Source organism: Girardinichthys multiradiatus, chromosome 2, assembly GCF_021462225.1.
Source record: "Girardinichthys multiradiatus isolate DD_20200921_A chromosome 2, DD_fGirMul_XY1, whole genome shotgun sequence".
NCBI classification, from domain to species: Eukaryota; Metazoa; Chordata; class Actinopteri; order Cyprinodontiformes; family Goodeidae; genus Girardinichthys; species Girardinichthys multiradiatus.
The window spans coordinates 44,517,227-44,543,158 of NC_061795.1; the positions used below are offsets into that span (position 1 = coordinate 44,517,227).

The 25,932-nt window shown below is 40.2% G+C and overlaps 3 protein-coding genes, 1 long non-coding RNA gene and 2 other non-coding genes across 8 annotated transcripts; 4 read left to right on the plus strand and 2 right to left on the minus strand.

The window, feature by feature from the left end:
* Positions 1–517: 517 nt before the first annotated feature.
* zgc:114188 (40S ribosomal protein S17-like) lies at positions 518–5,329 on the plus strand. The gene is made up of 5 exons (XM_047344954.1): positions 518–648; positions 1,825–1,976; positions 2,056–2,161; positions 3,917–3,982; positions 5,207–5,329. The coding sequence occupies exons 1-5, from the start codon at positions 646–648 to the stop codon at positions 5,282–5,284; spliced, it is 405 nt and encodes a 134-aa protein (XP_047200910.1). The 5' UTR covers positions 518–645; the 3' UTR covers positions 5,285–5,329.
* Positions 3,493–3,619, plus strand: LOC124861673. The gene has a single exon (XR_007036710.1). It is a non-coding gene; the product is annotated as a small nucleolar RNA SNORA71 (small nucleolar RNA).
* On the plus strand, positions 4,991–5,118 carry LOC124861676. The gene has a single exon (XR_007036712.1). It is a non-coding gene; the product is annotated as a small nucleolar RNA SNORA71 (small nucleolar RNA).
* A 272-nt stretch (positions 5,330–5,601) lies between the features above and the next one.
* Positions 5,602–10,019, minus strand: cart2 (cocaine- and amphetamine-regulated transcript 2). Its single transcript, XM_047344968.1, has 3 exons — positions 9,761–10,019; positions 8,799–8,882; positions 5,602–5,815 (listed from the first exon to the last, which is right to left on the minus strand). The coding sequence occupies exons 1-3, from the start codon at positions 9,878–9,880 to the stop codon at positions 5,708–5,710; spliced, it is 312 nt and encodes a 103-aa protein (XP_047200924.1). The 5' UTR covers positions 9,881–10,019; the 3' UTR covers positions 5,602–5,707.
* Positions 10,020–10,392: 373 nt separating this feature from the next.
* LOC124855290 lies at positions 10,393–12,178 on the plus strand. 2 transcript variants are annotated; one of them, XR_007035050.1, is made up of 3 exons: positions 10,393–11,347; positions 11,490–12,013; positions 12,096–12,178. It is a non-coding gene; the product is annotated as an uncharacterized LOC124855290 (long non-coding RNA). The 2 variants fall into 2 exon arrangements; XR_007035049.1 differs by having other exon boundaries at positions 10,393–12,013.
* A 9,690-nt stretch (positions 12,179–21,868) lies between these two features.
* Positions 21,869–25,283, minus strand: c2h15orf40 (chromosome 2 C15orf40 homolog). 2 transcript variants are annotated; one of them, XM_047344943.1, is made up of 5 exons: positions 25,088–25,283; positions 22,871–23,006; positions 22,666–22,793; positions 22,421–22,558; positions 21,869–22,309 (listed from the first exon to the last, which is right to left on the minus strand). In XM_047344943.1, the coding sequence occupies exons 1-4, from the start codon at positions 25,250–25,252 to the stop codon at positions 22,469–22,471; spliced, it is 519 nt and encodes a 172-aa protein (XP_047200899.1). In that variant the 5' UTR covers positions 25,253–25,283; the 3' UTR covers positions 21,869–22,309; positions 22,421–22,468. The 2 variants fall into 2 exon arrangements, with proteins under 2 accessions (XP_047200899.1, XP_047200891.1); XM_047344935.1 differs by having other exon boundaries at positions 21,869–22,558.
* Positions 25,284–25,932: the final 649 nt, after the last annotated feature.

The following is a 25,932-nucleotide window of genomic DNA, read 5'->3' on the forward strand; positions in this document are numbered from 1 at the left end:
ACAAACTAAAAAGAAGCAACATAACCAATGGAATACAGTTTAGGACAGGAATGTTTGTGAGTGAGGTGTTAGAAATCGATAAGGAAAAAATAATTTTGGTCTAGAAAAGCTAAACCACAACCATTATTACCATTTAATCAGAAAAAGCAGAATGGAAGAAGACTGTATACAGTTTGCCATTTGCACAAGAAAGTCAAAGTATATGTGCACTGGAATCGTGAAACAACAGCAATACCAAATAATATAAATATCAAATAAAATATAAAGTCAACTCAAATCATCGTTCACGAACGTTCATGCTTTGCAGTTTAAGCGTTTTGAACATCGCCCCATGCAGCTTGATTGATAAAAAGGGTTATTTTTAAGTCAAGTCTGAAAAATTCAAGCTATCAGAAAACACGGGAGTAAAAACTTTTTTTTTTCAATCATGTTTCCGATGTGTTTCAAAAAAATATTGTATTCCCCTAAGTAGGTAATCGTCTTAAAAATGCCACTGATTTAACACATCACTGAAGTGGTCTGTAGTGTTCTTGTTTTTGTAGTTGCAGCCTGTAGCCATGAGGTGGCGCTGTGGTTAAACGTCCGTGATCGGTTTTTAACTTCCACCGGAAGTCTTCTCGGTCTCTTCTACCAGGCCGATCCAACATGGTGGGTGATATCTTCATGGCTTTCTGTTTTATCCACATCAATCCTCCCGTTTTATCCGTTTGTTCATCCTGATAGTCTTATCGCTAAACTCCAGAATGTTAAAGTTAAGGCTTCACCTCAGTATTGATCTTAGATTGCACAATCCAAGCGGATTATTGGCAGTTAAACCGTGCCGCCGTTAGTCTTAACGAGCCTCGGTTCTGATCAGATTCATGTCGGTTCAACCTGAGAAGAGACCGCAAACATCTGGTTCTTACTTGTGTGTTAAACATCGGTTGATTGACGGTTGAATTGACGTGAAATTGAAGCCGCTGAAGTCTTTTTGTCTGCCTTGCGAGGCAGCGGGCACAGTCCCCGGACAGAGTAACCTCAGGGCGAGTCAGACTCGAGGCTTTCTGGCGGAGAAGGTGTCCCTGGTACTCGGGAGTAAAAAAGGATAAAGTGAGCCGTGCATGACGTCCCGGTTGTAGACAGGGCTGTCAGGGGTTAGATCTAAAAGCTGCTCTAACCTTAAAGGGTTGGGAAGCTGATCTTTTTTTTTTTTTTTTACTGATACGAGTTAATATCCTGGGAGATTACACTGAGATCATACAGCTGTTAAAGCCCAGTGTTGAAAGTTAACGGGTTTAAGGAGGTTAAAAGGTTAGATAACACTGTCAGATTTTAAAATATAGGAGAAAACTATTGATGTGTTAAAAATGTGTGAAGATCCTCAAAGAGGAGTTTTGCCATGGTTTTATTTCAGATTTACAATTTAGTTTGATGAAAGAATCAGGAAGAGATGCTCCCATCATGCTTTGTGCCAGCAGTTCAACCTGCAGGGGGCAGTGGTATGATCTATGGTTCCCTAAGCTCTGCAGGTAGGAGGACAGAAATGTTACGAGGTCAACTGACTCTGAAACACTAAATAATGTGGAGCTTCCATCAATGGATTCTGTTACTCCTTCACGATATGAACATGTTCTACTTAGGCCCAATAGGTATTATTCAGTTCAAAATGTGAAGGAGTAATAATGGAGCTAAATGATTTAAAGAAAAAGTTCTCCCAACACGATGTTCCACAAGAAACCAGAACAGTTTTTAACTTGTACGTAAACTCAGATGTAACAGTGATGCGTGAAATTGGGGTTAAAAAGCTCTTCCTGACCATTAAAACTGAAATCTTTGCATCTGCAGGGACGCGTCAGGACCAAGACGGTGAAAAAGGCCGCCAGAGTCATCATCGAGAAATACTACACCCGGCTGGGAAATGACTTCCACACCAACAAGAGGGTGTGTGAGGAGATCGCCATCATCCCGAGCAAGAAGCTCCGCAACAAGATTGCTGGGTGAGTTGAACGGTGGGGGGCTTTGTTAAAGATAAAATGACCAAACCGACGTTTTGAACGCGAGCGTTTGCTCCTGCAGGTATGTGACACATCTGATGAAGAGGATCCAACGGGGTCCTATCAGAGGAATCTCCATCAAGCTGCAGGAGGAGGAGAGAGAGAGGAGGGATAACTACGTTCCTGAGGTCAGTGAACACATCGTTAAGCAAGCTAAACTTTAGTGTCTGGATGAAAGGACCGTTTAGAGAAATATTGCGGTTTGGTCAGTGTTTAATATTAAAAGATTGCTTAAGTTTAATGTTGGGAAAATTTTCAGATTTTTATTTGGTTGATTTAAATGAGTTTGTTGAACTGTCTGTGGAAACTTTTAAAAAATAAGGAAGAGAAACGTTCACGTCTGGACTTGGACTTGACTGAACTTGTCTTGTGTTAATTTTGTCACTTTGTTGCTTTTATTTTAACCTTTGAAATATTGGATTGAAGCGTCTTTGCTTCTGGTGTTATATAAAACCTTGTATGGAAAGACGCCAGTGTTTCCACACTTAACTGTGTGGAAATAAAAATTTCTTAGAGATTTTATTTAATGTGTTGTCCGTCTGTCCTTCCTCATCTGCCCCTCCATTATGATCTTTGTTCTTGCCCCCCTTTAGTCCTTCCCTTGTCTTTTTTCCTTCTTATTCCCTCATGGTCCTTGTTCTTTACGCCCTTTGTGCCACGTGCTGTGATTTCCTTCCTTTCTTGTTCTTTCCTCGTGTCTTTCCATCTTTGTCCTACATCCTCTTTCCTTCATTTCTTGTCTTACCTCAATCCGTTCATTCCTTCATTCATTTTACGGTTCTCCCTTCCTTCTTTCCTTCCTTCCCTCCCTCCTTGGTCCTTTGTGTGCTTGCTACTTTCCCTCTAACCTCTACTAATTTGTGTAGGAATTGATGGTGAACTTTATCATTCTATTACTTAAATGAATGCAAGGGACTCTGAGAACTCTGGAAAGTCTGAATTTTTTAACATTAGAAATGTTTACTTGCAGACCATTTGCGTTTTTCAAGACAAGCTAGTCACAGTCCAGTCCAAAGACATGAACCGTTTCGTTTTGTTCTCGTTTAATTGGGAACACAGACACGAGAAGACTGAATGTACAGCCTGTGATTAAAACTCATGATTGAACAGCCCAAGTGAGTTTCACCCCCAGTAGTTGTCTTTTCTCACCGATGGTCAGTTTTGTTTATTTTCATTACATGTGAGGTAGCCTGAAGTCTGACCTCTTCATTTGAGTCTGGAACAGTTGGGAAGTGTGTGGATGGCTCCGTTGTAAAGATGTTTTTGTACCAACATAAAGGAAATGCAGCTGTGTGTTCTGAAAGCTTAATATCAACTTGTTTTCCTGTAAACCATTTGATCTGAGGCCTGCTGCACGTTGTGCTTGTTCCTTAGATTTATCTGAATTTTCTCTTTCCGACCTGCTGGTTTCTGTCTGATCCAAGAATGGATTCTATTCATTTTCCGCCAGTTAGGTGTCGCCTGTATCGAAAGTGATCATGGTGTGTCTGTCGCCAGGTCATTGATACTACAGGTACATCAACCTGTGAGCATTTCCCGTGTTTGAAGGACTTCCTGTTCCTCTCGAACCCTGGCGCTTCCAGACAAAATGTAACTTCAGACTCAGTTGAGATGTTTCGCTCTTAAGTTTCTTCATTGAACTTCAATTAAAACACTTTGGGAACATTTTTAATGTAAACTTTAAAAACCTCTGAGAAATCTTCACATTCTTTACTTCCTGAGGATTTAAATTTGTGAAATGTCTTTTTAATGCTGGATTTTAGTTTAAATGAACAGCTAAATGCAGTAGGAAAGGTTCCAGACTGAAGATCAAGTTCTTGGAGAGGTCCTGCAGAGACGATGTGTGTTGAACCTGAACGTCTGCTTTCTGTTTACCTGCACAGGTGTCTGCTCTGGACCAGGAGCTCATCGAGGTTGATCCCGACACCAAGGAGATGCTGAAGCTGCTGGTGAGTTTCTTCACCATTTCCTCTGACTTCAGACTATCCAGGAGAGTAAAACAATCTCTGTTGGTTCTCGACCAGATAACCTTTATCGCTCTAAGTGGTTCTGTTGTTTTGCTGAGTTGAAATCCGAATCCATTGTCAGATTTCTGCTTCTAGTCGTTGCTCAGAATCAAAATGACCTGAGAGATTGTCGGATCGTTTCAGAACTTATTAGTGATATCACAGATGGAAAGTGTTGGATCAGGTAACAGGACCTCAGAACTTTCTGGAGATAAGGATGCTCGCTGATGCTGCAGCGGCATGATTCATTAGCGGTTATCTAATCACTGTTACCGTGGTTACTGTGATGGTGCTACATCATGTTTAGGGAACTCTAGATCTGAACTGTTAGAACCTTTCTCCTGTTTCCGATTGGTAGAAGCCTTATTGGGTCCGATCGGCTCTATGGTAAAGATCAAACAGAACTGGGCTTTGCTGTAACAATAAGGTACAAGAACCTGCTAAGTGGGTCCAGGGGTTGTTTTTTTTTTGCCAATGATTTCTTTTTTTCACTACAAAATAAAATGCATATGAATTCTGTGTAGAAAGTGCCGCCTCCAGCAAGACTAAATAACATGACATAAATGATCAGAAAGTTAACACTGATGAGAATTAATTTGCAATAAACAATTTTAAATATTTAGTGTTTATTATTCAGTCAATTGTCTAAATCAATAATTCACATCTACACACTAAATGTGATTAAAACCATGTGAAGAAAATGTAATTTCGGCCACTGCTTCCTGATGTGACATCAGAGGAGGCGTAGTAAGCTGATGGTCCGTCAGTCAGACTGATTCATCTGGTTTCTGCTCTCATGCCACCATCAGATTACCATTTAGGTGCTAACTGTAACAGATGTGGTGCATTGACCTGCAAGAAGATACCGAACCTAAAATGAATTTTGCAGCAGTTCCTTTCTGATGACTGTTTAACTTCATGCGTTGCTCAGTGTGTGTTTTTCTCCCTCCACCCTGTATCGAAAGGTGATCGCAGCGTCCTTGTGGCTGCGGTCATTATTAATACAGGCAGATAAACCTGAGAGCTTTCCCGTGTTTGAAGGAACGTTGGTTCCTGTCAGACCCTGATGTTCTCGGACAGATCCTGACCCAGAAAACTGATCCTGTCCTGCTCCAGCACAGATCTCACACCCACCTGTCTTCTCTCCCTCTCTCTCTGGTCCTGCAGGACTTCGGCAGTCTGTCCAACCTGCAGGTCACCCAGCCCCCCGTCGGCATGAACTTCAAGCAGCCCCGAGGAGTCTAGACGTCTGTAAACTTTATTCCTAATAAAATCAGTTTGGGACAAAAAGCCTCAACTCTGCAGGACTGCTGATTTCTGATGTTTTAAATTATGTTTTACTGGAATAAATTTAGATTGAGTTTAAAATAAATCCTGTCACCTCTCAGATCTTTGGCTGTTTATAAGACAGGAGTCGTCGGGTAGCTTCAGCATGTTATCAATTATTAAAGCAAACTTGTTTTATGTAGAAGTTATTTCTCGGAGTGAGTTTAGGTTGCAGTTTTCCTCGTTTTATTTTCTGCTCCAGTTTAAGTTGACTGTAAAATGAAGTAGAGTCACAGTTTAAAGCAAAAACATCTTTAATGCATTGATTCCACACTGAAAGCTCCTTACAGAGAGTCTGAAGACTTTACATTTTTAAAATATACTCTGGCGGTGTGTTTTGGCTCATAAGCACTTCAGCAGAAATAAGTTGCAGAAAGCTCCTCTGGGACAGTCGCACATCTTCCCAATGCGAGATCCTTTCCTGATGGCGCAGTGCTCTCCGAGGTCGCACTGAACACAGAAGACGTGGAAGCGTGTCAGATCACATGTTTAACACACGAATGTGGTGCTGGGTGAGATTTAATGGCACATCTGGGCTTTACCCTGCAGATCTGAACCTGTCACAATGTTGGTGCTCGGGTTTCAGTCCACTGATCGATGGAGTGTCATTGAATTTTTGTTTTTCAGGATGGAATGATAATCAGAAAATTACATGATTTTGAAGATGAATTATGTGCTGAAGTTCAAATTTTGGGGGGATTTCCTTTATTTTCCACTAGGGATTCACTAACATCAGTATCGGCAGATGTTGGTCAGGTTTTAACATATTGGTATCGGGCCGATATTAACAACCAATGTCTATTTCCATCTTGATTGGGACTTGTGATGCAGCGCAGGATTGTGGGTAGGATAATTAAACTACCCATAATCCTCTACTGCATCATTTAAAGTACTGACAGTAAACTTTTAAAGTTACAAAATAATTCTATCTGTTCACTCATAAAATGTGTCTGACTTGATTTTACTTTGGGGTTATTTTTTTTGTACAGGCCTAAATACATTAGTATGGTGAGGAGTGCCGTCCAAATGAGTGTGTTCTCCTAAACTTCGGGCTTCCATGTCTCTTTATTGTTCAAATATTCTTCTTGGGGCGCAGTAAGTCCCGTCCCTGGCAACTTGGACATGCAGGGGTCAAATATCACTCACATAGATGCAAACGATGACCAGACTGGAGACGATGCCACCAGCGATATAAAATGTTGTCCTTACAAAATAATTTCATGAGGCTTTCACTTGAGGAATAAAGATGATAAAGAATTTAGACCGGACCGACTGGATTTTAAAGATCCAGCAGCAGGCACCTTCCAGCTAAATGTTGCCAAGTTATCCTGTTTACTTTTGGTTAGTCCTCACCATGGACCACAGCTTTAATTTCTTTGCAGCATTTAAAGGATTTATTTGGCAGCAGTTACTGGACTTACCACCAATCATACGATCCAAAGGAACTCCATGAGGACCTCAGAGGGAGAATTGTAGATCATACAAGTTTAGAAGGTTTTTGTAGCCATTTCAAAGCAATTGCAGACTCTCAAGATCACCGGTTTAAACAATCATACTTCGGGGATTGGTCAGAGGCTCAACTCTGCTGTTAACTGGAAACCATTGGCGCACCAGTGTCTCACCTCACAGTTTAATATAAGAGAAGGTGTTCTTTTATTGACCCAATGTGGGGAAACTCAGCTGTGACAGGAGCCCAAACACTTAAACTGCAGATAAAATAAGGTGAATAAGACTGACTGGCTCTAACAGAAAGTGTACAGATATTTTAAAGTGGTGCAATAACGTAACGTCCAATGAAAATGGTGAACAGCGGTAGCATCAGCAAGATCTCATGGACTGAGGTTGCTTACCTAGAAAGATGTCCCTGCTCTAAAATCAAAGCCTCTGAGCTGCCCAGATGGTCGAGCCAAATCCGCTTTGGAGAAACGTTTCATGGTCGGATGAGACAAAGATTAAGCTGTTAAGCCAAAATGGAGGGGCCAAGTTGAGGCTTTCTAACCTATGAAGATAAACCTCAAGCCTGGTGGAGGCAGCATCATCCTGTGGGTCTGATCACCAGTGGTATTGGTGCACTTCACAAATTGGATGGAATAATGAAGGCCTACCTACAAATACTTCACCTTAACCTCAAATCTTCAGTTAGATGGTTGATTCTTGGACACTGGTTTTGGACTGGGTGAAGCAGGGCTAACATTTATCTTCTGGAATGGCTTTCTCAAAGCACCAAGCTTAACTGGGGTAAACATGTATGAATAACGCTTAAAGGTTTGTGTTAGGAAATCAGTTTAAGTGCACTGTACCACTTCTGTCGATAATAGAGGTCAAATATCCAACCAGAATGCTGAATGCTGCAGGCTTCCAGAACATAAAGTATTTATTTATTTGAGCCTGTATGAATAAGTCTGACCCTATGTGGATTGGACCTGATCTATAACTTCAACTTGTGCACCCAATTCTTGTTTTTAAAAATAATTTTAGCTGTGTTATATAATCACTTCACCCTGGAAAAAGAACGGTTCAAGACTAAAAATGATATTTATGCTGCTGATGGGTGGGTGGGAACTACTTCTTACTGCAGCCGTAACTCATCAAACCTCAAGTTTTACATTTAGGCATTTTGATCTTATGACAGAATATTATAAAACTGAATGTACATCATTTCTCTAGATTATATTGAATCTTTTAAATATATGTGAAGAAATGAAGCCTAAGAAGAGAGAAGTTGCAGGATTGACCATCATCCATCACCTCTTCAGTCTGCAGCAAAGATCTGGTTCTGGTCTCCTCTGAAAGCTAACTCTGTAAAATTTCTTCCTAAACCTTATTATCCATGTAATTATTATGAAAGTAGATGACTGGGGTTAGAAAACCCAATCAGAGCACAGCTTTTTCCCAAAGGAGTGGTTAAGGTCTCCAGAGGACTAAAAACATATATTCATATTTAACTCCATATTTCTGCTGTTACATGAGATGGAGTGATATAGATATTTATTTAAATCACACATGCACATCTCTACTTTATGAAAGTCACTGATCTGTTCAGAAAAACGTCACTCAATAAAAAACTCCGATGATGGTTAATCTGGATGCTCTGCGCCATCTGCTGGCAAGAAAACATCATTGCAGGTCGTCTGTTTACACCAGACCTGCACCATTCTTCAGAACAACAAAAGGTGTAAATATTTTCATTTAATTATTTGTTGATTTTTAGATTATTCTCCTGATTGGTTTTAATATTTCTTAAGCCATACGTTGTTTAGAAATCCTTAAATAAAATACAGTTTTGAGGCAGGAATGATAGTTTTTCTCTTAAAAAGACACCTGCCTCTGAACTCTGTAGATGTTCTGGATTCTTTTGTCAGTATTTTAGTTTTAGTTGTAATGGAGCATTTCTACTCTCTGATCAACTGGAGTAAATGAGCTGTAGACTCACAGAGGGAACCTGCCCGTACTTCTTCTCCCAGGGATTGATCCTCTTCGTCTGGAGCTTCTCCAGAACTTCATGCAGAGCTCCGAGCTGCGGAAACACAATTAGTGAAACTGCAGAAGCTTTAAGACTATAAATGTGTGCTTCCGGGGGATTAACACCCAGAAATGTTTTTCTTTCTCCAGGGAAAATAATCTGGATGCCTACAAAGAAACTTAGATTATTTTCATCAATTTACAAAATATTTAAATAAAATCTAATCAGAATATCCAAAGATGAACATCATTATAGTAGCTACCTGTGCTTTATAGAGATAGCTTTTTTATTACTGTATTTTAAAAATATATGTATATTTTAAACGTTTTTCTCTTTTTATTTAAGAATTTAAGAAAATAAAATTCTAACAAAGACAAATATGTTGAAAAAACTAATTAAAAAAAAATATTTACTGTTATCATTTGTTGACAAAGAACTTAATGATTTAAATACAATTACAGTTAAGCCCAAAATTACTCATATACCTGGCAAAAGTAGGTTTAGGGTAATTGACCGACATGATTCTTATGACTGGACGTAATGTTAAGGTTTTTTAAGGAGTGGCCCAGCCAGATAATCTGCTGACGGAGCATAAAATGTCAATAAAAGCGAATTAATTGTTTTTCTTTAAAATTGATAGCCATTTTACATTATTTTACAATCTTTTGAGACTTGCCTGTCTCGATTAAAACTAAACTTCTTAGTTAAAGGGAAATATTTTTCATGGTTGTGGGCTTAACTGTATACACAATATTATCTAAAAATAACAATTGAAACTAGTTTAAAAACGTATAATATTAGTTAATGTAAAGTATGCTGAGATTGGATTTTAAAGAGATGAATCGGGTTGAGAGCTCTTGTTCGCTTGTTCTGTAAGTTTTTCTTACGTACGTTTTACATTTATCTTAAACTAGTTAATTGTTGTGGCTCACCAGTCTGTTGGAGTTGTAGCGGTAGTCCTGCACTTCTCTCTCGTCCCTCTCGGCTTCCGTCGAGCCGGCCGGAAACAGAACCGACAGTAGCGCCGCGCACAAGACCGCTCGCGCCCACATGCCGACAAAACAAGTCAACAAACAAACCGCGGGAAAGTTAAAGATCAGAGTCCGCGAGCTGATTTCAGCGTCCTCCGCTTTGTGTCTCACGCGCTGAATGCCGCGCGCTGCGCACCGCGGGGCATCTTTGGACCCCCTCCAGATGACGTCGTCGGCGTGACGTAGAAGCTGTGTTGTTCGTGTTTGTTTTGTTTGTTACGTGTATTTAAACACTATATCTTCTGCTTAAATGTAAGGATTAGATTTTAGTAGAAGAGGACCAAATCTATTAGATGAAACAGGGTGAAGATGTGATCAGTTTCTGTCGCCTCCTGAGCTTCAGAGAAATATCGTCAGTGAAGAAAAAAAAAAAAAAAAAGAAATCATCGTCTTTAACAAAATCTTCTGCAGAAAGACAGAAATCCGAACCTAATTCTTCGGATTAATTCACTCCTGAATGATATGGCAAGTTTGCAAAGTCAGCTGCGTGTGTGACACCACAATGCCAAGTCGGAAAGGCATAAACAATCACCTTAGAGTAGCAATTTCTGCTGCCCATCAATCTTTGAATCAGTTTCAATCAATTTCACTCCAAAGTGAGAGCATGCAATACTCCAAGAAATGATAAAACCTCAATTGCAATGATGTTGGGTTGTTATGTAAAATGTAAACAAAAACATTATAAAATGATTTACAAGTCATGTTCAACTGTTATGCAATTGAATAAAGAAAGATAGGGTGAATATAAATCTTATTGTTTTTTTTTTTTTTGCAAATATTCTGTCATTTTGAATTTGATGCTTGCAGCATATTCTAAAAAAGCTGGGAAAGGGGCAACAAAAGACTGGAAAAGTTGAGGAATGCTCAATAAACATCTGTTTGGAGCATTCCACAGGTGAACAGGTTAATGAGGTTAATGTGAACAGGTGAGGGTCATAATTGGGTAAAAACGGAGCATCCCTAAAAACCTCAGTTGTTCACAAGCAAGAATGGGGCGAGGTTCACCACATTGTGAACAACAGTTTAAGAACGTTTCTCAATGTACGGGAATTTAGGGATTTAACCATCTACAGTTCAGACTATCATCAAAAGATCCAGAGAATCTGGAGAAATCTCTGCACGTAAGCAGCAAGGCCGAAAACCAACAATGAATGCCCTTGACCTTTGACCCCTCAGGAGGCACCGCATTGAAAACCAACATCATTCTGTATCGGTTATCACCACGTGGGCTGAGGAACACTTCAGAAAACCAGTGAACACAGTTTGTCACTACATCTAGAAGTTAAAACTCTGCCATGCGAAGCCAAAACCACATAACACCCAGAAACGGCGCCGCCCTCTCTGGACCAGAGCTCATCTGGACATGGACTGACTCAAAGTGGAAAAGTGTGCTGTGGCCCGACGAGTCCACATTTTAAATTGTTTTTGGAAGTCATGGACTTAGTGGATTGTTATCAGCGCAAAGTTCAAAACCCAGCATCTGTGATGGTATGGGGGGGTGTGTTAGTGCCCACGGGATGGGTACCTGGTACATCTGAGAAGGCACCATTCATGCTGAAAGATTTTGGATTGTGACTGGTTATTTGTGTCATATCCATGGTGGCTTGTGTGCTGTGTTCTCTCTGTGCAGGGTGTGACTGGCAGGTGCTGCTGCACAGGTGTTGCTCATCTGAGAACATTTAGCTGGGCTACTTATGGAGTGGAAACCCAGAAGGAGGAGTCAGCTCGTTTTCTCACGTGGCGTGGTAACAGCTAGACTGCTGCTTTGCTGCAGTCCTACTTCCAAGCAGATTTTCTGATGATCTTGTTTTTCTCCCCCTGCCTTGCAGATCACCCTTCGTCGAAGGAAATCATGGAACCTTTCTGGTCTCGTGTCACTTTCAGAGGAGTTTGGGAACTCCAGCCTTGACACCTCAGCCGTGAGCCTCCTCTCTGCTTCCAACTCCAAGCCCAGCTTCTCAGGAGCCACCTGAGAACCACCCGTCAACCTGCCTGTCCGCCCTCCAACGTTAAAACTCTCCAACCATAGCGGAGTTTCCTGGAAGAGAAGAAGCAAAGCACTTCATCCTCCGAAAACTGTTCACAGCCTGTCAGCCTCAAGCCACCGTGGAGAAGGACTTATTTTCCCCCGGTCTTGCCAAGAACCCAACCCCTGTAAGTCAGCATCTAAAGAACACATTCACAGTTTCTCCATTTCCACCCAGAGTGTTTACCAGCTTCCGTCTTTCTCCTTCAGAGAGACCCCGCGTTTCTCCACCAGCTCCAGTCCTTGTTCCAGTCCAACCTTTATCTGTGTTTCTAAATAAACTGTTAAAACGCTGTCTTTGTCCTCGTGGTTGTGTGTCTAAGAAAGCCCCATTATGACAATTTGAGGACAATTGATTTTAATTAGTTTTAAAACTAAGTTACCTTGTGTCCGAACTACTCGAGATAAAGCTTGGTTCTTAAACAAAAATATCCACATTGAACTATCATATCATTGCATCATTTTATTATCCTTTTCAACCATTTTATTTGTTCCATTTTCCTTTATTTGTATAGAGTCATTGGTTTTCCATTTTTATTTTTTATTTTCCTTGGTAGTTTGTTTGATCTAGCCTAGCAGAGGGTTTGTTAAATGAAATATTTCAACTTGGAGTTGAATAGTGTTTTTTTTTGTTTTTTTTTTCATAACAATTCTTATATTTTGAAGATCCATTTTTGTGAATTTATTCCATTTGTGTGCAGAGTTTGCTGTTTTGAGAATGCCAGTCTCATCACTTTTTCATGTATGGTTCTAATACCACCGCCATATTGGGCCGGTATTCCCAGGACAATACTTGACAGACTGAATGGATATTTAATTAAGTATTAAATAACTTAAGCATATTATTGCACAACATCTGGATCAATGTCCTTTGGAAAGATTAGACCAAAGTAGAAATATTTCGCTATTTGCCACAGCACCATGTTTGAAGGAAACCAAACACAGCATATCAGAACAAACAACTCATTCTAAATATCAAGCATGGTGGTGGGTGGCGGATGATTTGGGCTTGTTTTGCATCCACAGGACTTGAATGTCGTGCAGTCATTGAGTGGACCATAAACCTGAATACTAAAGCATTCTAGAGTCAAAACCAAGGCCATTTGTCAGCTTAAAACCTGACCTAAACTGGGTGATCAAGAGCACAATTATTCCAAACAGAGCAGCAGATCTACAACAGAATGGCTGAAAAAGAAAAGAAGCCAGGTGTTGCAAAGTCCAGATGCTGTGCAGAAACAAATGTCTGCAAAGATCAATGAGAAGGATGAAGCTTTGTAGGACAGAGGAATGGGCTGAAATTTAATGTAAGAGACTGAAGTCGGACAGAAAATCATTGCTGAATAAAAAACAGCTGCTGAAAGTGGTTCTACCTTTTAAAGGCTCATAATTGTTTTGTTTTTTCAGTTTTGAATGATCAAGTATGTTTACAAAACTAATTGTTAACAGCTGTTGAACCAATGTGGAAATGAGCTGAATGTGACAAAAAAAAGCTGATATCTTTGATGCAGCAACATGTTTTCCTTCCTGATAAGCATTAAACTGATTCTCTGAAGCTTGTTTATGGATGAACCATTCAGCTCTGAGGAATTCAAACACATTGCTTCTCAGTTACTGCAATAAAACAAACTTGTTCAATTTCCTTTTTATATAACAAATTTTAAAGCAGAGAAGTGGCAGTCATTTTATGGCTGCAGCACTTCTATTTATATTTCCCATCAGTTTGCTGGGATGAAGGTATTACTGTCGCCGCCTTTCAGCCGAACACAACTTAAACCCTTCTGACAGTCGGAGTAGCTGCATCTGAAAATCCTCGTCTCTCACATCGTAAACAAACCGGAAACTTCAGTCTGTTGATCACACCTCATTCATCACTGTCACACAATTAGCTTCAGAGAAAAAAAGTTCAAAATATAGAGACAAAATACCTCTGGATCAGAAATAGAAACCCTGACTATTTGGTAACATGAGAATCATCTAAGCGCATCTGTTTTGTTTCCAGCTGCTATACTAAATGGTTAAATTATGCATTTATCTGCTAGAAATCCACAACTGCAAAGGAGTGATGTTGAAAGAAGGGATGTAAAATCTTCCTTTTGTCTGCCAGAGGAATCGGTACCTGGAGGCCCACAGAGAAGAAAACACAATAAAAAGATCTGAGACCTAAATTAATAAAAGGTGAGAATAATATAACATTTTGAGAAAATCTGCCTTTTTAATGTTTTTAGCCCAAACGTTTTACATTTTACCTCAACCTCCCTGGTAAGGCCTACGCCAGGGTATTGGAGAGGAGAGTCCAGTCGATAGTCGAACCTCGGCTTCAGGAGGAGCAGTGTGGTTTTCGTCCCGGCCGTGGAACACTGGACCAGCTTTATACCCTCTACAGGGTACTCGAGGGTTCATGGGAGTTTGCCCAACTGGTCCACATGTGTTTTGTGGACCAGGAGAAGGCATTCGACTGTGTCCAGCGTGATCCCCTGTGGGGGGTGCTCCAGGAGTATGGATTCGGGGGCCCTTTACTAGGGGCCATCCGGTCCCTGTACGAGCGAAGCAGGAGTTTGGTTCGCATTGCCGGCACTAAGTCGTACCTGTTCCCGGTGCATGTTGGACTCCGGCAGGGCTGCCCTTTGTCACCGGTCCTGTTCATAACTTTTATGGACAGGATTTCTAGGCGCAGCCGAGAGCCGGAGGGGGTCTGGTTTAGGGACCAGTGGATTTTGTCTCTTCTTTTTGCAGATGACATGGTCCTGCTGGACCCCCTCCAGCCAAGACCTACAGCATGCGCTGGGGCGGTTCGCAGCCGAGAGTGAAGCCGCTGGGATGAAAATCAGCTCCTCCAAGTCTGAGGCCATGGTTCTTGACTGGAAAAGGGGGGGCTTGTCCTCTTCAGGTTGGAGGGGAGTTCCTGCCTCAAGTGGAGGAGTTCAAGTATCTCGGGGTCTTGTTCACGAGTGAGGGAAGAATGGAGCGGGAGATCGACAGACGGATCGGTGCAGCTGCTGCAGTAATGGGGGCACTGTGCCGGTCCGTTGTGGTGAAGAGAGAGCTGAGCCGAAAAGCAAAGCTCTCGATTTACCGGTCGGTCTACGTTCCTACCCTCATCTATGGCCATGAACTTTGGGTCATGACTGAAAGAACGAGATCCCGGATACAAGCGGCTGAAATGAGCTTCCTCCGTAGGGTGGCCGGGCACTCCCTTAGAGATGCCTCCTGGACGCCTTCCTCGGGAGGTGTTCCAGGCACGTCCCACCGGGAGGAGGCCCAGAGGACGGCCCAGGACATGCTGGAGGGACTATGTCTCTCGGATGGCCTGGGAACACCTTGGGCTCCCCCCGGAGGAGCTGGAGGAGGTGTCTGGGGAGAGGGACGTCTGGCTGTCTCTGCTGAGTCTGCTGCCCCCGCAACCCGGTCCCGGATAAAGCAGAAGACGACAAGTACGAGTACTTTTTACATTTTTTCCTCATCAGTCCGCCAGTGGTTAATGATGTAAAAAACTGAATATTTGTAACATTTTTTGCACATTATTCTAACTTCTTTCGCTCCCTGTACTAGTCGTCTAGTAAATCATAAGATATAAAAAAAAATAGCACAAAATGTGAAACCCGTTTGAACCGGAAGTTTGCTGACTAGAGACCCAAGTAGATGTTATGTGGTACAGCTGTGCCTCCCGCAGATTGAAGTTTATAAGCCTCCATGGTAGCTGTCCCTTCAGTGTGTTTCAGGAACCATGGGAGGTGTTTGGAATCAATTTATTTGTGTTATGGCTGTGTGGTTTGTAAAAGGTGAGTACTTTGGACCTAACAGGGTGCACATAAATGGGTTAAAGTAAACAAAGATTGTGGGATTGCCGTGGTCAGTCACTGACTTGTAAATAGTGTATGCTGCAGAATCTCTGGGCTATTGGATAACCTGAACACCACGGTGCTTCCCATAGGATTGTGTTGGCCAGTTAATGCAAATGGAGTATCTAATTCCCTACAGATGCTACAGACTGGTAAGAACCTGCTGAAAGGGTAAATGCTCACTTGACCTCCAAAGATCATATATAACTTTGTGGCACTGTTGTCTATGCTTACTAGACCCATCTGAAAATGACATGTCTTTGAAGAGGACAATTGGCTTTCCCCAGTCAACGGATTCCATGTTGCTGCAACGTGTTAAAGAACGTAAACTCTCGTCTGTAAACTTTAGTTTACTCCAGTCCTCAAGGGCCTGTCCCCTGGGTTTTGTTGAAGGCATTGTTCAGCTGAATGCCTTACTCTGCCACAATGGACCACAGGTGTGAAAAGACCAAGCAGATTCCCATAGTAGTAGATAGTAGAACTGAAATGGGAATATATGGAACAATCTGGTCTCTGTATCATGGAGCTTGAATATTCAGGTCTTTATATGTAAGATGAAACGGTTTAAATTTAGTTCTGGATTTAAGGGGGCCAATAAGGGGTAGAGCTGAAACAATCTCTTTTTTTAAATTTAAAACAGTTGTTTATTGAAGTATGATTTACTAAGAGTATCTTTTGTTAGATTAAACAAAAAATAATCGCTAGATTAATTGATTACTAAAATAATTAATAGCTGTAGCCCTAAATGGAGTAAAAAAACGGGAGAAATGTGGCCTCTGTAATTTTTAACTTGAACAGTGGGCTTTGAGGGTTATTGTAGGGTTCAAACCGGATTTCCTGTTCCACCATGCTCATGATCTGACTCAATCTGCTTTGCAGGATATTATACCTGTGTAGGTGCAAAGACGGGTATAATTCTGCAAATGAGTCAGCTGTTCACCTGCAGACCTTGACAAGCTGTTGCTGCAGCTTATTGACAGGAATCATGGTTTAAGAGCTGTCAGTTGAAACAATAGGACTGTAAAACTCCTTAGAGAAACGAACTTGAATATAAATGTAAAATATGTGATAGTAAAAAGAGCTTCAAATAAGCTCAAGGACGTAGGTAGCAAACAAGCTGGAGCTTAATTAAATATAATGGAAACAGGCTCCATCCTGCAGAGCTGACCTGTTTTACAAAGCAACCATGTTCAGGTGGGAAAATAGATCTGATTTATTTTTCATTGAAAATGAAACAGATGCCTGAACATCGACCAGGAGGAGCGATTCCAGATTTTTAGAGTTGAAGTACCACAGGATTCATGTGGTCCTCCAGCCTCACAATTCCTCTGGATTGAGGAAGAGAAACTGGATCCTCTGAAACTCCCTCTGCTATGATAGAAATGAGGACATACTTTTTTGAGCTTACCATGTGCTCTGGTGGTACATAAAAAAACAGTGGAACATTTGTTTTTGTAGAATCTTCCTATAAAATGGAGCAAAAAGACATAATTAGCTAATTCCCTCAGACTGTGCCAGAGCTGAGCATAAGTATCAACATCCATATTCCCAATTTCACTCTAATCCAGTCAGGAAACATTTACCCCACTCCATCACCTCACTCTGTCCCATCAGCGCAGATGGCTAATAACCTCACGTTATCTTTTAATTGATGCATTTGACCAGGATGACCCATCATAGGCTGATGGAGAAACATCAAGATTTTAAGAAGGAAAACTTGCTGGATGGGTTGGGATCCTGCAGAGTTTAAAGGATCACATCCTACTCTGGACATGAAAATATCTGGTTGAGAGGTTTCATGGTAAAAAGATGAGAAACGTCCAAAATATTGTTTTAGAAAACTTTTTTTTTTTGGTAAAGTTGTAAATTGGTTCGATGTAAGTTAATTTATTTGATTTGAATTACAAATTCTGTAAAGCTTTTATTTTCTCTCAAACACAAAGCCAATATTTACCATAGCAGTTTTATTTAAAAGGCGCTTTCAAACATCTACAGCTGAAAAAAGTGCTGCACTTAACACTGTAAACATGTAAACTGTAAACATACATTAAAAGAAAAAACATAACTGTGACAGAAGACCTATAATGGTAGCACAATAAAACCATTTAAAGCAAGGTCAAAATAAGTCTCCGTAATTTTGAAAGCCAGGGAATAAAAAAGGTTTTAAGACGAGTTTGTAAAAAGGCAGTGAAGGAGCCTCTCTAATGCGCAGGGGTAGATTATTCCACAGTTGAGGAGCAACAAGAGAGAAGGACCTGTCCCTCTAAGCGTCCCCCTAGACCTTGGTCCAGGGGAACCAAGGACTGACTCACTCCAACATAAAGTCCTTGACATTAATCTAAGTGGGATGAAAAAAAAGCGTGGATCAATGTTTCAAAGAGCTGCCAAGACATTTCTCTTTACAGCTGCTTTAACGGATAAAAAGCAGAGCTGTTTCAAATAGTTTAACTGAAATACTCCAACATTTTACAGAATCCCTTTCTAACAGAATGTTTTTGGATCATATCTGTTAAATCTTAGGTAAAGCTGGTTTCCAGAACACTCTTTTTTGCCGGCACAATATTGGCTTAATTAAAAATATCCTGTCCAGGAGTGACATTCTACTTTAGAGATCTGATTGTTCCATATATTCCTAACAGACCTTTGTTCTCAGACTGCAGGTTTACTGGTGGTTCCTAGAGTCTCTAGAAGTAGAATGAGAGGCAGATCCTTTAGTTATCAGTCTCCTCTCCTGTGGTACCAGCTCCCAGCTTTAGTCCATGAGGCAGACACCCTGTCTACTTTTAAGACTAGTATTGAAACTTTCTTTCTTGGTAAAGCCTATAGTTAGAGTGGCTTAGGTTATCCCAAACTATCTCTGTAATTATGCTGAATTGAATTAAATATGCTTGGGCTGCTGGATGACATACTCACCACTTGTCTTCACTGCTACTTTCTCCTACTACTCTCCCTACATGGGTTATTTACAAGAGTAGCTGGCATTAACTTTAAGTTCTCTTTGTTTTCTTTTCATTGAAAGTGTTTTTTTTCCATGGATCTGCTTTCTGTCCACTCAACCCCTAGTTGGTTTTGGCAGATGACCTCACATTGTCTGGTTCTTTTCAAGGTTTCTTCTCCACTATCGCTGCATGCTTGCTGATGCTATTTACAATTGAATTGGACTGTAACTGGATGTGAATGTGACTATATAAATGAATTGTCCTAGAAGAAACAGGATTGATCTGAATCCAATTTGGAGCAAGCTGGATTATATATGACTGGATATAAACTGGACCTGTTTATCTTTTAGGGTGTTGTGATTCGCCAGTATGTAATTAAACATAACTGAATTTAACTTTTATGTCCCCATAAATCTTTAAATGCAATAATCTGTGAATAAAAAAACAGCAAAAATATGCATGATCAGTTCTCACTGACAAAACATTTTGATTAATCAAATGCTACAAAATGTAAATTAAAATGTTAAAAATTGTCACCTCGTAAAGTATAAGCAGTTTGTGGGAAATACTTTATTTTAATTGACTTAATGAATACATGTGAATGCATTCTTCTGTTAAATGTCTGCACTTGCATAAGTCTGAGTGTGTGTGTGGAGGGGGGTTTACTTTGGCCCCCACCAGGGCTCCTGGGGTTTCCAAGGACTTGAACGCCTCCTCGTCCAGGCTGTCTCTGATCAGCATCAGTCATCAGCCTCAGAATCAGAGGAGAGCTGTGAATTAGTGAAACTGTAATGAGGATCAGATTGTTCCTGTTCAAACTAAAAGGCTTCAGAGAGTGGGACATGAAAGGCTGAGCAGATAAGGACTGAATTTCAAAGGTCTGCTGACTTTCATTCTGCAGCCAGCTCTGCAAACAAACTTTCTGCTTGGTTAGGAAGCTGCAGGATTACATAAGAACCATCTCGGAGTCAGTTTTTCCGTCTGTCTTCCTCTGCTGATTCAGGATCAGCAGCTTTACGCCTGCGGCTGTCAGGCTAAAGAAGGGTTTCAGACACTGCCTTAAGCCTCAAATGACTGAACAAACATTTTTCCTCCCAAATGTAAAGGATTCAGAAGCTTATGTGCTTAGAAGCTCCTCATCTGCTGCTGCTGGACCATGGATCATCTCTGCAGTCATGTAGTGAAGGTTACAGACTGAAAAAGTGTCTCTTTCAAATCAGATACATGTTCAGTTTGAGCTTAAAGATGAACACAGTCCTGTTAAAATGTCAGGTTTCATGTTTATGCCACATAAATCATCTCAAAACTCTTCCCACCTTTAATATGAAACGTCTCCTTACAACTGACACTAACTTATGGAACATATAATTAGAAAGCTGTAATAACCTGGTTGTATAAGTGTGCACTGCCTTTTTGTTTAAAAACTTTGCCAAAGCAGCATTTGATTTAATTGCAGCATTTAGGATTTTTCTTTTTGCATTTGCTTATTTGCATGGTTTAGCTATAGTTTGCAGATAAATGACAAAGAATCAGAAGGATCTCATTGTAAAATTGTATCAGGAGAATAGTACAAAACTATTCTAGAACCTTGTATATATGGCATGGCACAATGAAGACTGTCAACAATAATGTGGAAAAACAGAGACCTTACAAAACTTGATGGACAGGGACATGTTGCCAAGAGACCAACAGCAACACGGAGGAAGCTACAAGTTGTGGTTATGTTCTACATGTGAAAACAATCTGCTGTAATCTCCAAATTACCGATCTAAGGACTGGGGTTACAAGTCGGTATCCTTTTCTTCAAAAGAAAACATCCAGGCCCGGCTAAAATATTTCAACACATTCTGGAGTTGTTGATAGTCTGATGAAACCAAACTGGAAGGATTGTTTGGCATAAAAACAGAAAGGAAAAGAACACCACACTCGCAGTGAAACGCGGTGGTGGCTCCATCAACTGGGACTTTTGTCAAGACCAAAAAATCTCCAGATTTCTGCTAGACGGCTGAAGATGAAGGGCGATTTCATCATCACTGTTATTATTATAACAAAGAAGATCTCTGCAACTCAGCATGCTGCTCCCGAGCGTTGATCTGAACGTTGGTCCAACAAATACTCAGCATTATATGAAAATGGTAAGAGATATGCTCACTGTCTGAGAGATTTGGAGAACTTTTATGAGCTATGGGCAAATATAACCAAGTGAAGATAAAACCTGCTGATCCTCTTCAATAAGAAGGCTGAAGTCTGAATTCAAATCATAAGGTGCTTTCACGTGGTATTTTTGAAACCAGGTCATTGTGCATGTTCTATGTTTTTATTCTTATTAATCACCTTTTTTCTAAAGATGGAAACAACATAAAGTTGATTAACACAGGGCAACCAGGTCAGGAGAAGATGCAGCCAACCTGGGACTACACTTTATCCTGCACCACCATGACCACCCAGGGATGTACGCCAGGATCCTGTTTGGACGTCAGCTCTGCCTTCATCACCATCAATCCAGACTGCCTCCGCCAGAAGCTCACCCAGTTCACAGTGGGCAGCCTTCACCTGTCACTAGCTTCCTGACTGAAGCAGTTAAGACTTTTCAGCATCGGACAGATTTTTATAACATGCAGTGTTGCAAAACACTCATCACTGGGGTATAAAAACAAAAAAGAAATTCTTTACTTGCTCTGAGGAACCTTAGAAGGATAAAAGCAGCTCCAACACAGGGTGTCGGGTTCGGTCTGGCGTTTAGGGGTGGGGCTCCATCAGCTAGGGGGAGCTCAGAATAGTGCTGCTGCTTGTTCATATCTGAAGGAGTCAGCTGGACGGCTCCTTGTGGAGATTTTCCAGGTACTACAAGGACATTCCAGGGTAGACACAGAACTCTTTGGAGCAGCCAGATTTATTTTCCAACAGAATACATCTCCACCTGTTTTTTCAAGAACTGGACTCAGTCAGAAACCGTGGGTTAACTTATCAACCATCATCCGCAGCGCTGCAGTTATGAGGAAAGTCTGGGCATGTTAAATTCATCTCTGATGTACTCCAGGCAGTGTCTGAGAAAGCATGTCCATCATAAAAAGCTTGCTGATAATCACTGGACATATGGCATCATTTGTATTTCACATTTCAGAGGCTAAAAAACCAAAAATAACTTTTACAGTAATTAATATTTAACTGCATATGTTGTTAAAATATTTTTAAATGTGGCTACTCAAGGCAAATGTGACACTTTATTTATTTATAATCCACATTAAATCAGACACATTTTTATTTAGAAACATAAAAACAAGTGATCTTGTGCATCTTCAGGATTTTGTTTCGAGGCATCCAAGTGAGTAAAAAAATATATCTTACAACAAAAAAAGGCCTCCTATAAAAACCAGGAACTTGGTTCTGAGTTAAATTCAAGAACTGGTCTTTATTTAAGGATGCCAATCCAGATTTAAGGCTGTTATGGATCATCTGAGGTTAATAGTTATCCTTGAAAACAAAGATTTTTCTGTGTATAACCAGCATCATGACACCACCCGCTGAGATCTGACAGGGTTTATTTAACCTGAAGATACTTTGGATGCTTTGGGAAACGGGCCTCTGGTCTCCTCACTTCCTGTTTCTATGTTCGGGTCCATTCCTCCAACCTTTGATGTATATGCTAATTATAAAATGAAAGAAGGAAAAGATGAGGCAAATCTCAATGTGGGAGAGGTTCTGCTCAAACACATCCAATACCGGTCCAGCTGATGGAGGAGAAGTTATCTGAGACCTTTGTTCCATCCAGTCTTGCAGTTCGCTTCCCTGTGCTCTTCGCCAATCAGCCAGCAGCCTGTTGGAGCCTCCTCAGCACCTCCTGTGGATCCAAAGAGGAGTCCACTCTGATGACTTTGTCTCTGGATCTAGAGCCCTAAAGGAAATAGACGGAAAACAAGATGAAATGTTGATCTATTAGAATAAAATTTACAGGTTAACAAAAAGCATTTAAATAGGAAGGAAAGAGAGGTAGTTAAGAACCTTGTTCAGTGATATTTGGCTTTTCTTCAACTCCAGGACTTCTGCAAGGTAGCGGACAAGCTCAGCGTTTGCTTCTCCATCTGTAGGTGGTGCTGCAATGGAAACACCTACAGCCTGAGCAGAAACATCTGGAAGAGCAGCAGAACAAAGTGTGAGCTGTTAAGTTCCAACCACAGAGCAGATGTTGGTGCAACGCAGGGCCGACCTGTGATGCTGCTGTGTTTGGAGCCTGGCTTCGCATGCACTGTGATAGCTACAGTTCCACTCTTGTCACGGGTTACCGGACCAGCAGCCGGTGTCTCTGCCGTTCCACCTCCAGCCGCCTTCACCTGTCCTTTCACCTGTTTAACAGCACAACGTTAGTGAGGTGTCAGACCTTTAGCTTTATGATGGATATCAATACATGACTGCTTCACTGTGTGACTGGATTGTCTTATGTTAATGTAGTTAAATGTACCTAATGCCTAAATCTTTGTTTAATTTCAGAATGTAAATTTAGGATTATTTTAGTCCGCCCTAGATTATCTTGGGGAACTTTAGCTTCTTTTGAAATAGCTTAATTTACCAGAGCTTACATTAGCCTAGCTTATCTTATTTTAGTTGAGCTTAGCTTACATTAACTTAGTGTAGTTAGCTTATGTAGGCATCCGATAGCACAGTTGTCCTACAACTTCTTTTAGGTAAATTTATTATATTTTAGCTTTCCATAAGGTAGCTCAATGTAATTTCTCTTTTCTTAACTTGTCATCCCCTATTTCACTTACATTTTAATATTGCCTTTTATATTAACTTCTAATTCAACTTGTTTTTGGGTCACTTTTAATTAGCCTCAGATTAGCTTAGTGTAGTTTTGCTAATTTTAGTTTATTATAACTTCTTGCATCTTAACTTGTTTAGCTAAGCATATCTTATTTTAGCTTGACTTTGATAAGCTCGGTGTACTGTAACTTCTAATTTTAGCTTGTGTTATCTTGTGTTTATTTTTGTACATATTAGCATAATTCGTTTTAGCTAAATTTATCTTATTTTTTCCTGTCTTAGGTTAGGCTTGGTGTAGTTCATTTTATCTTAAATTAGCTTTATCTTAGTTTAGCTTTATTTTAACTTGGCTTAGTTTTATTTAGTTTACTATACCTTAGCTAAACCTAGCATAAAATCAGCAAATACAGAATTCACTAACCTGGTTTGTTAAACTAACTAGCTGTCATGTTGTGCATCAATGAACATTGCTTTTGTGTCAATGTTAAAATTGAAGCAAAATTGTTAAAAAGCATGGTTTATCCTTTCTTGTTTTCTGTCCATTGTATAAATACCTATTATATTTTCACTGAATTACCTTGATCTCTAAATGTAGCTGCACGTGTAAAATCAGGTCTCATCAGAGCTGTCAGCGGAAAATTTGGCATCCATTAGATTATCAGCTGAAGGATGATGAATCTCTGAGGTCCTGAGTCAGGTTTTTTCTGCTGCTTTATTTAACTTATTGTTTATTTAAATATTTTACCTTATTCTTTCACCTCCACTTTCTTCAGATTTATGAAAATATTGTGCACATCATTCTGAAAAAACACAGAAGTTGTAGCTAGCAGCTCTGTGGCAATCATTTTGTGATAAGAAGTGTTACCCCACCACTTGTGCTTCAATTCAGTGTTTTATGACCATAGAGGAGATACCTCCATGGTGCAATCAGGTACTCCCTGTAAATATGAGAATATATTTTGAAATAAACAGGAAACAAGTGAGGCTGGCATAATTTCTGCATAAAGAGGAATGTGTATCTTCAACAGTACAGACAGTACATCTGCATAGCTTAGTATATGGTAAAGCAATGCTATTACTGGGTCAGTACAGCTACATTTAAGTAGAATTTGTGTTGATTCCAGTCCACAGTGAAGCTGAAATCTAAGGGTGTTGCTGTCCATGGTTTTGCACTCAGCGAGTTTGACTACTAAAAAAAACAAACCATATGCCAACATGCTGCAGTAGAGTAGTCTAAGTCACAACTGATTTAAAATTTTCTGAGAAGAAAATGTGTTATTGTGTAGCTTTAAGATCTGACAGGAGTTTTAGTTAAATTGAACTATTTAATAAATGTATAATGATCTAGGATGCTGGTTAAGAGGTGCTGAAGAAGTCATGACATTTTGAAGCTAATATATATTTCAGTCATTTTAATAAATATTGTAATGCAGAATGTGTACATGGAGCCCAAACCACCATTTCTGTTTGTTCCATATAGAAAGACCCAGTTCAGGTTCGGATCAGTCTGAACCACAACTGGGTTTCAGGTTTTAATCAGAGGATTCAATGAAAGTTAAATAGCCAATTAATGCAAGTGAGAATCAACCACGGATGGGTTAAAGATTCTGACAAAAACACTGGACCATCCCCGGTTGAGGTTCGGACTCATTTTCGGACTAACCTCCTTCTGCTTCCGGGACATCGCCCTGGTTCTTGATAACCGTCGGGTGGAGCAGGAGAAGCAGCCATACACCGGGACCAAGTCAGCTGAAGGAACACGGGTTAAAGGTCCGAACCGATGCTGCTGGAAACACCGAATCAAATCACTGCCGAACCGGGGAAACATCTGATCCAGGTCCTAGACCGAGATCGTCTCTGCTTACTGCCCTCTGCTGGACAGGAGGAATAGTTTATTCAGTCAGTAAAGGAACATGCAGGTACATCTCAGTACATACTGGATCTTCCGATAAGGCTCGTTTGTCAGAATAAAAGTAACTTTAGAAGCATCCTGCCTAAACCACAATTAATCAGGTATTAAACTTTTCATTAAGACTACATTTCTGTATTAAAATGGTTGTTTTCATTGGTCTGATGTAGTAATCTAAATTTAAACGTCATGTATTCTTTAGCTGTAAGTGGTAAATCATCACAGTTAACAGAAAATAAAGCTTGAAAACACCTGTCTGTTTTAAATGTTTCACTTCGTAAATTCAATTACTGAAATAAACCTTTCAATAAAATTGTAATTTATCAGAATCAGCTTGTTTGTAATTCCTTGTTTGTACAGACAAACAAGTAATTTGACTCTCAGTGTATATATAATAGTGAAGATAAAGAATATATTTTTAAATGTACATACAGTGGTTTGTAAAAGTATTCATACCCCTTGAAATTTTCCACATATTGTCACATTACAAACACAAACATAGATATATGTTATTGTAATTTCATGTGAAAGACCAACTCAAAGTGGTATACAATTGTGAAGTGGAACAAAAATTATACAGGATTTCTATTTTTTTTTTT

Excerpts from the sequence above, each read along its gene's own strand:
- zgc:114188 (XM_047344954.1), top strand. Across the intron at positions 2,162-3,916 it reads GGGATAACTACGTTCCTGAG|GTGTCTGCTCTGGACCAGGA; the intron begins GTCAGTGAACAC and ends TTACCTGCACAG. Across the intron at positions 3,983-5,206 it reads AGGAGATGCTGAAGCTGCTG|GACTTCGGCAGTCTGTCCAA; the intron begins GTGAGTTTCTTC and ends CTGGTCCTGCAG.
- c2h15orf40 (XM_047344943.1), bottom strand. The coding sequence starts at position 25,252 with ATGTTTCCCCGGTTCGGCAGTGATTTGATTCGGTGTTTCCAGCAGCAT. Across the intron at positions 23,007-25,087 it reads TGTCCCGGAAGCAGAAGGAG|GTGAAAGGACAGGTGAAGGC; the intron begins GTTAGTCCGAAA and ends GCTGTTAAACAG. Across the intron at positions 22,794-22,870 it reads CAAACACAGCAGCATCACAG|ATGTTTCTGCTCAGGCTGTA; the intron begins GTCGGCCCTGCG and ends CTGCTCTTCCAG.
- cart2 (XM_047344968.1), bottom strand. The coding sequence starts at position 9,880 with ATGTGGGCGCGAGCGGTCTTGTGCGCGGCGCTACTGTCGGTTCTGTTT. Across the intron at positions 8,883-9,760 it reads GCTACAACTCCAACAGACTG|CTCGGAGCTCTGCATGAAGT; the intron begins GTGAGCCACAAC and ends GTGTTTCCGCAG. Across the intron at positions 5,816-8,798 it reads AGTACGGGCAGGTTCCCTCT|TGCGACCTCGGAGAGCACTG; the intron begins GTGAGTCTACAG and ends TTCTGTGTTCAG.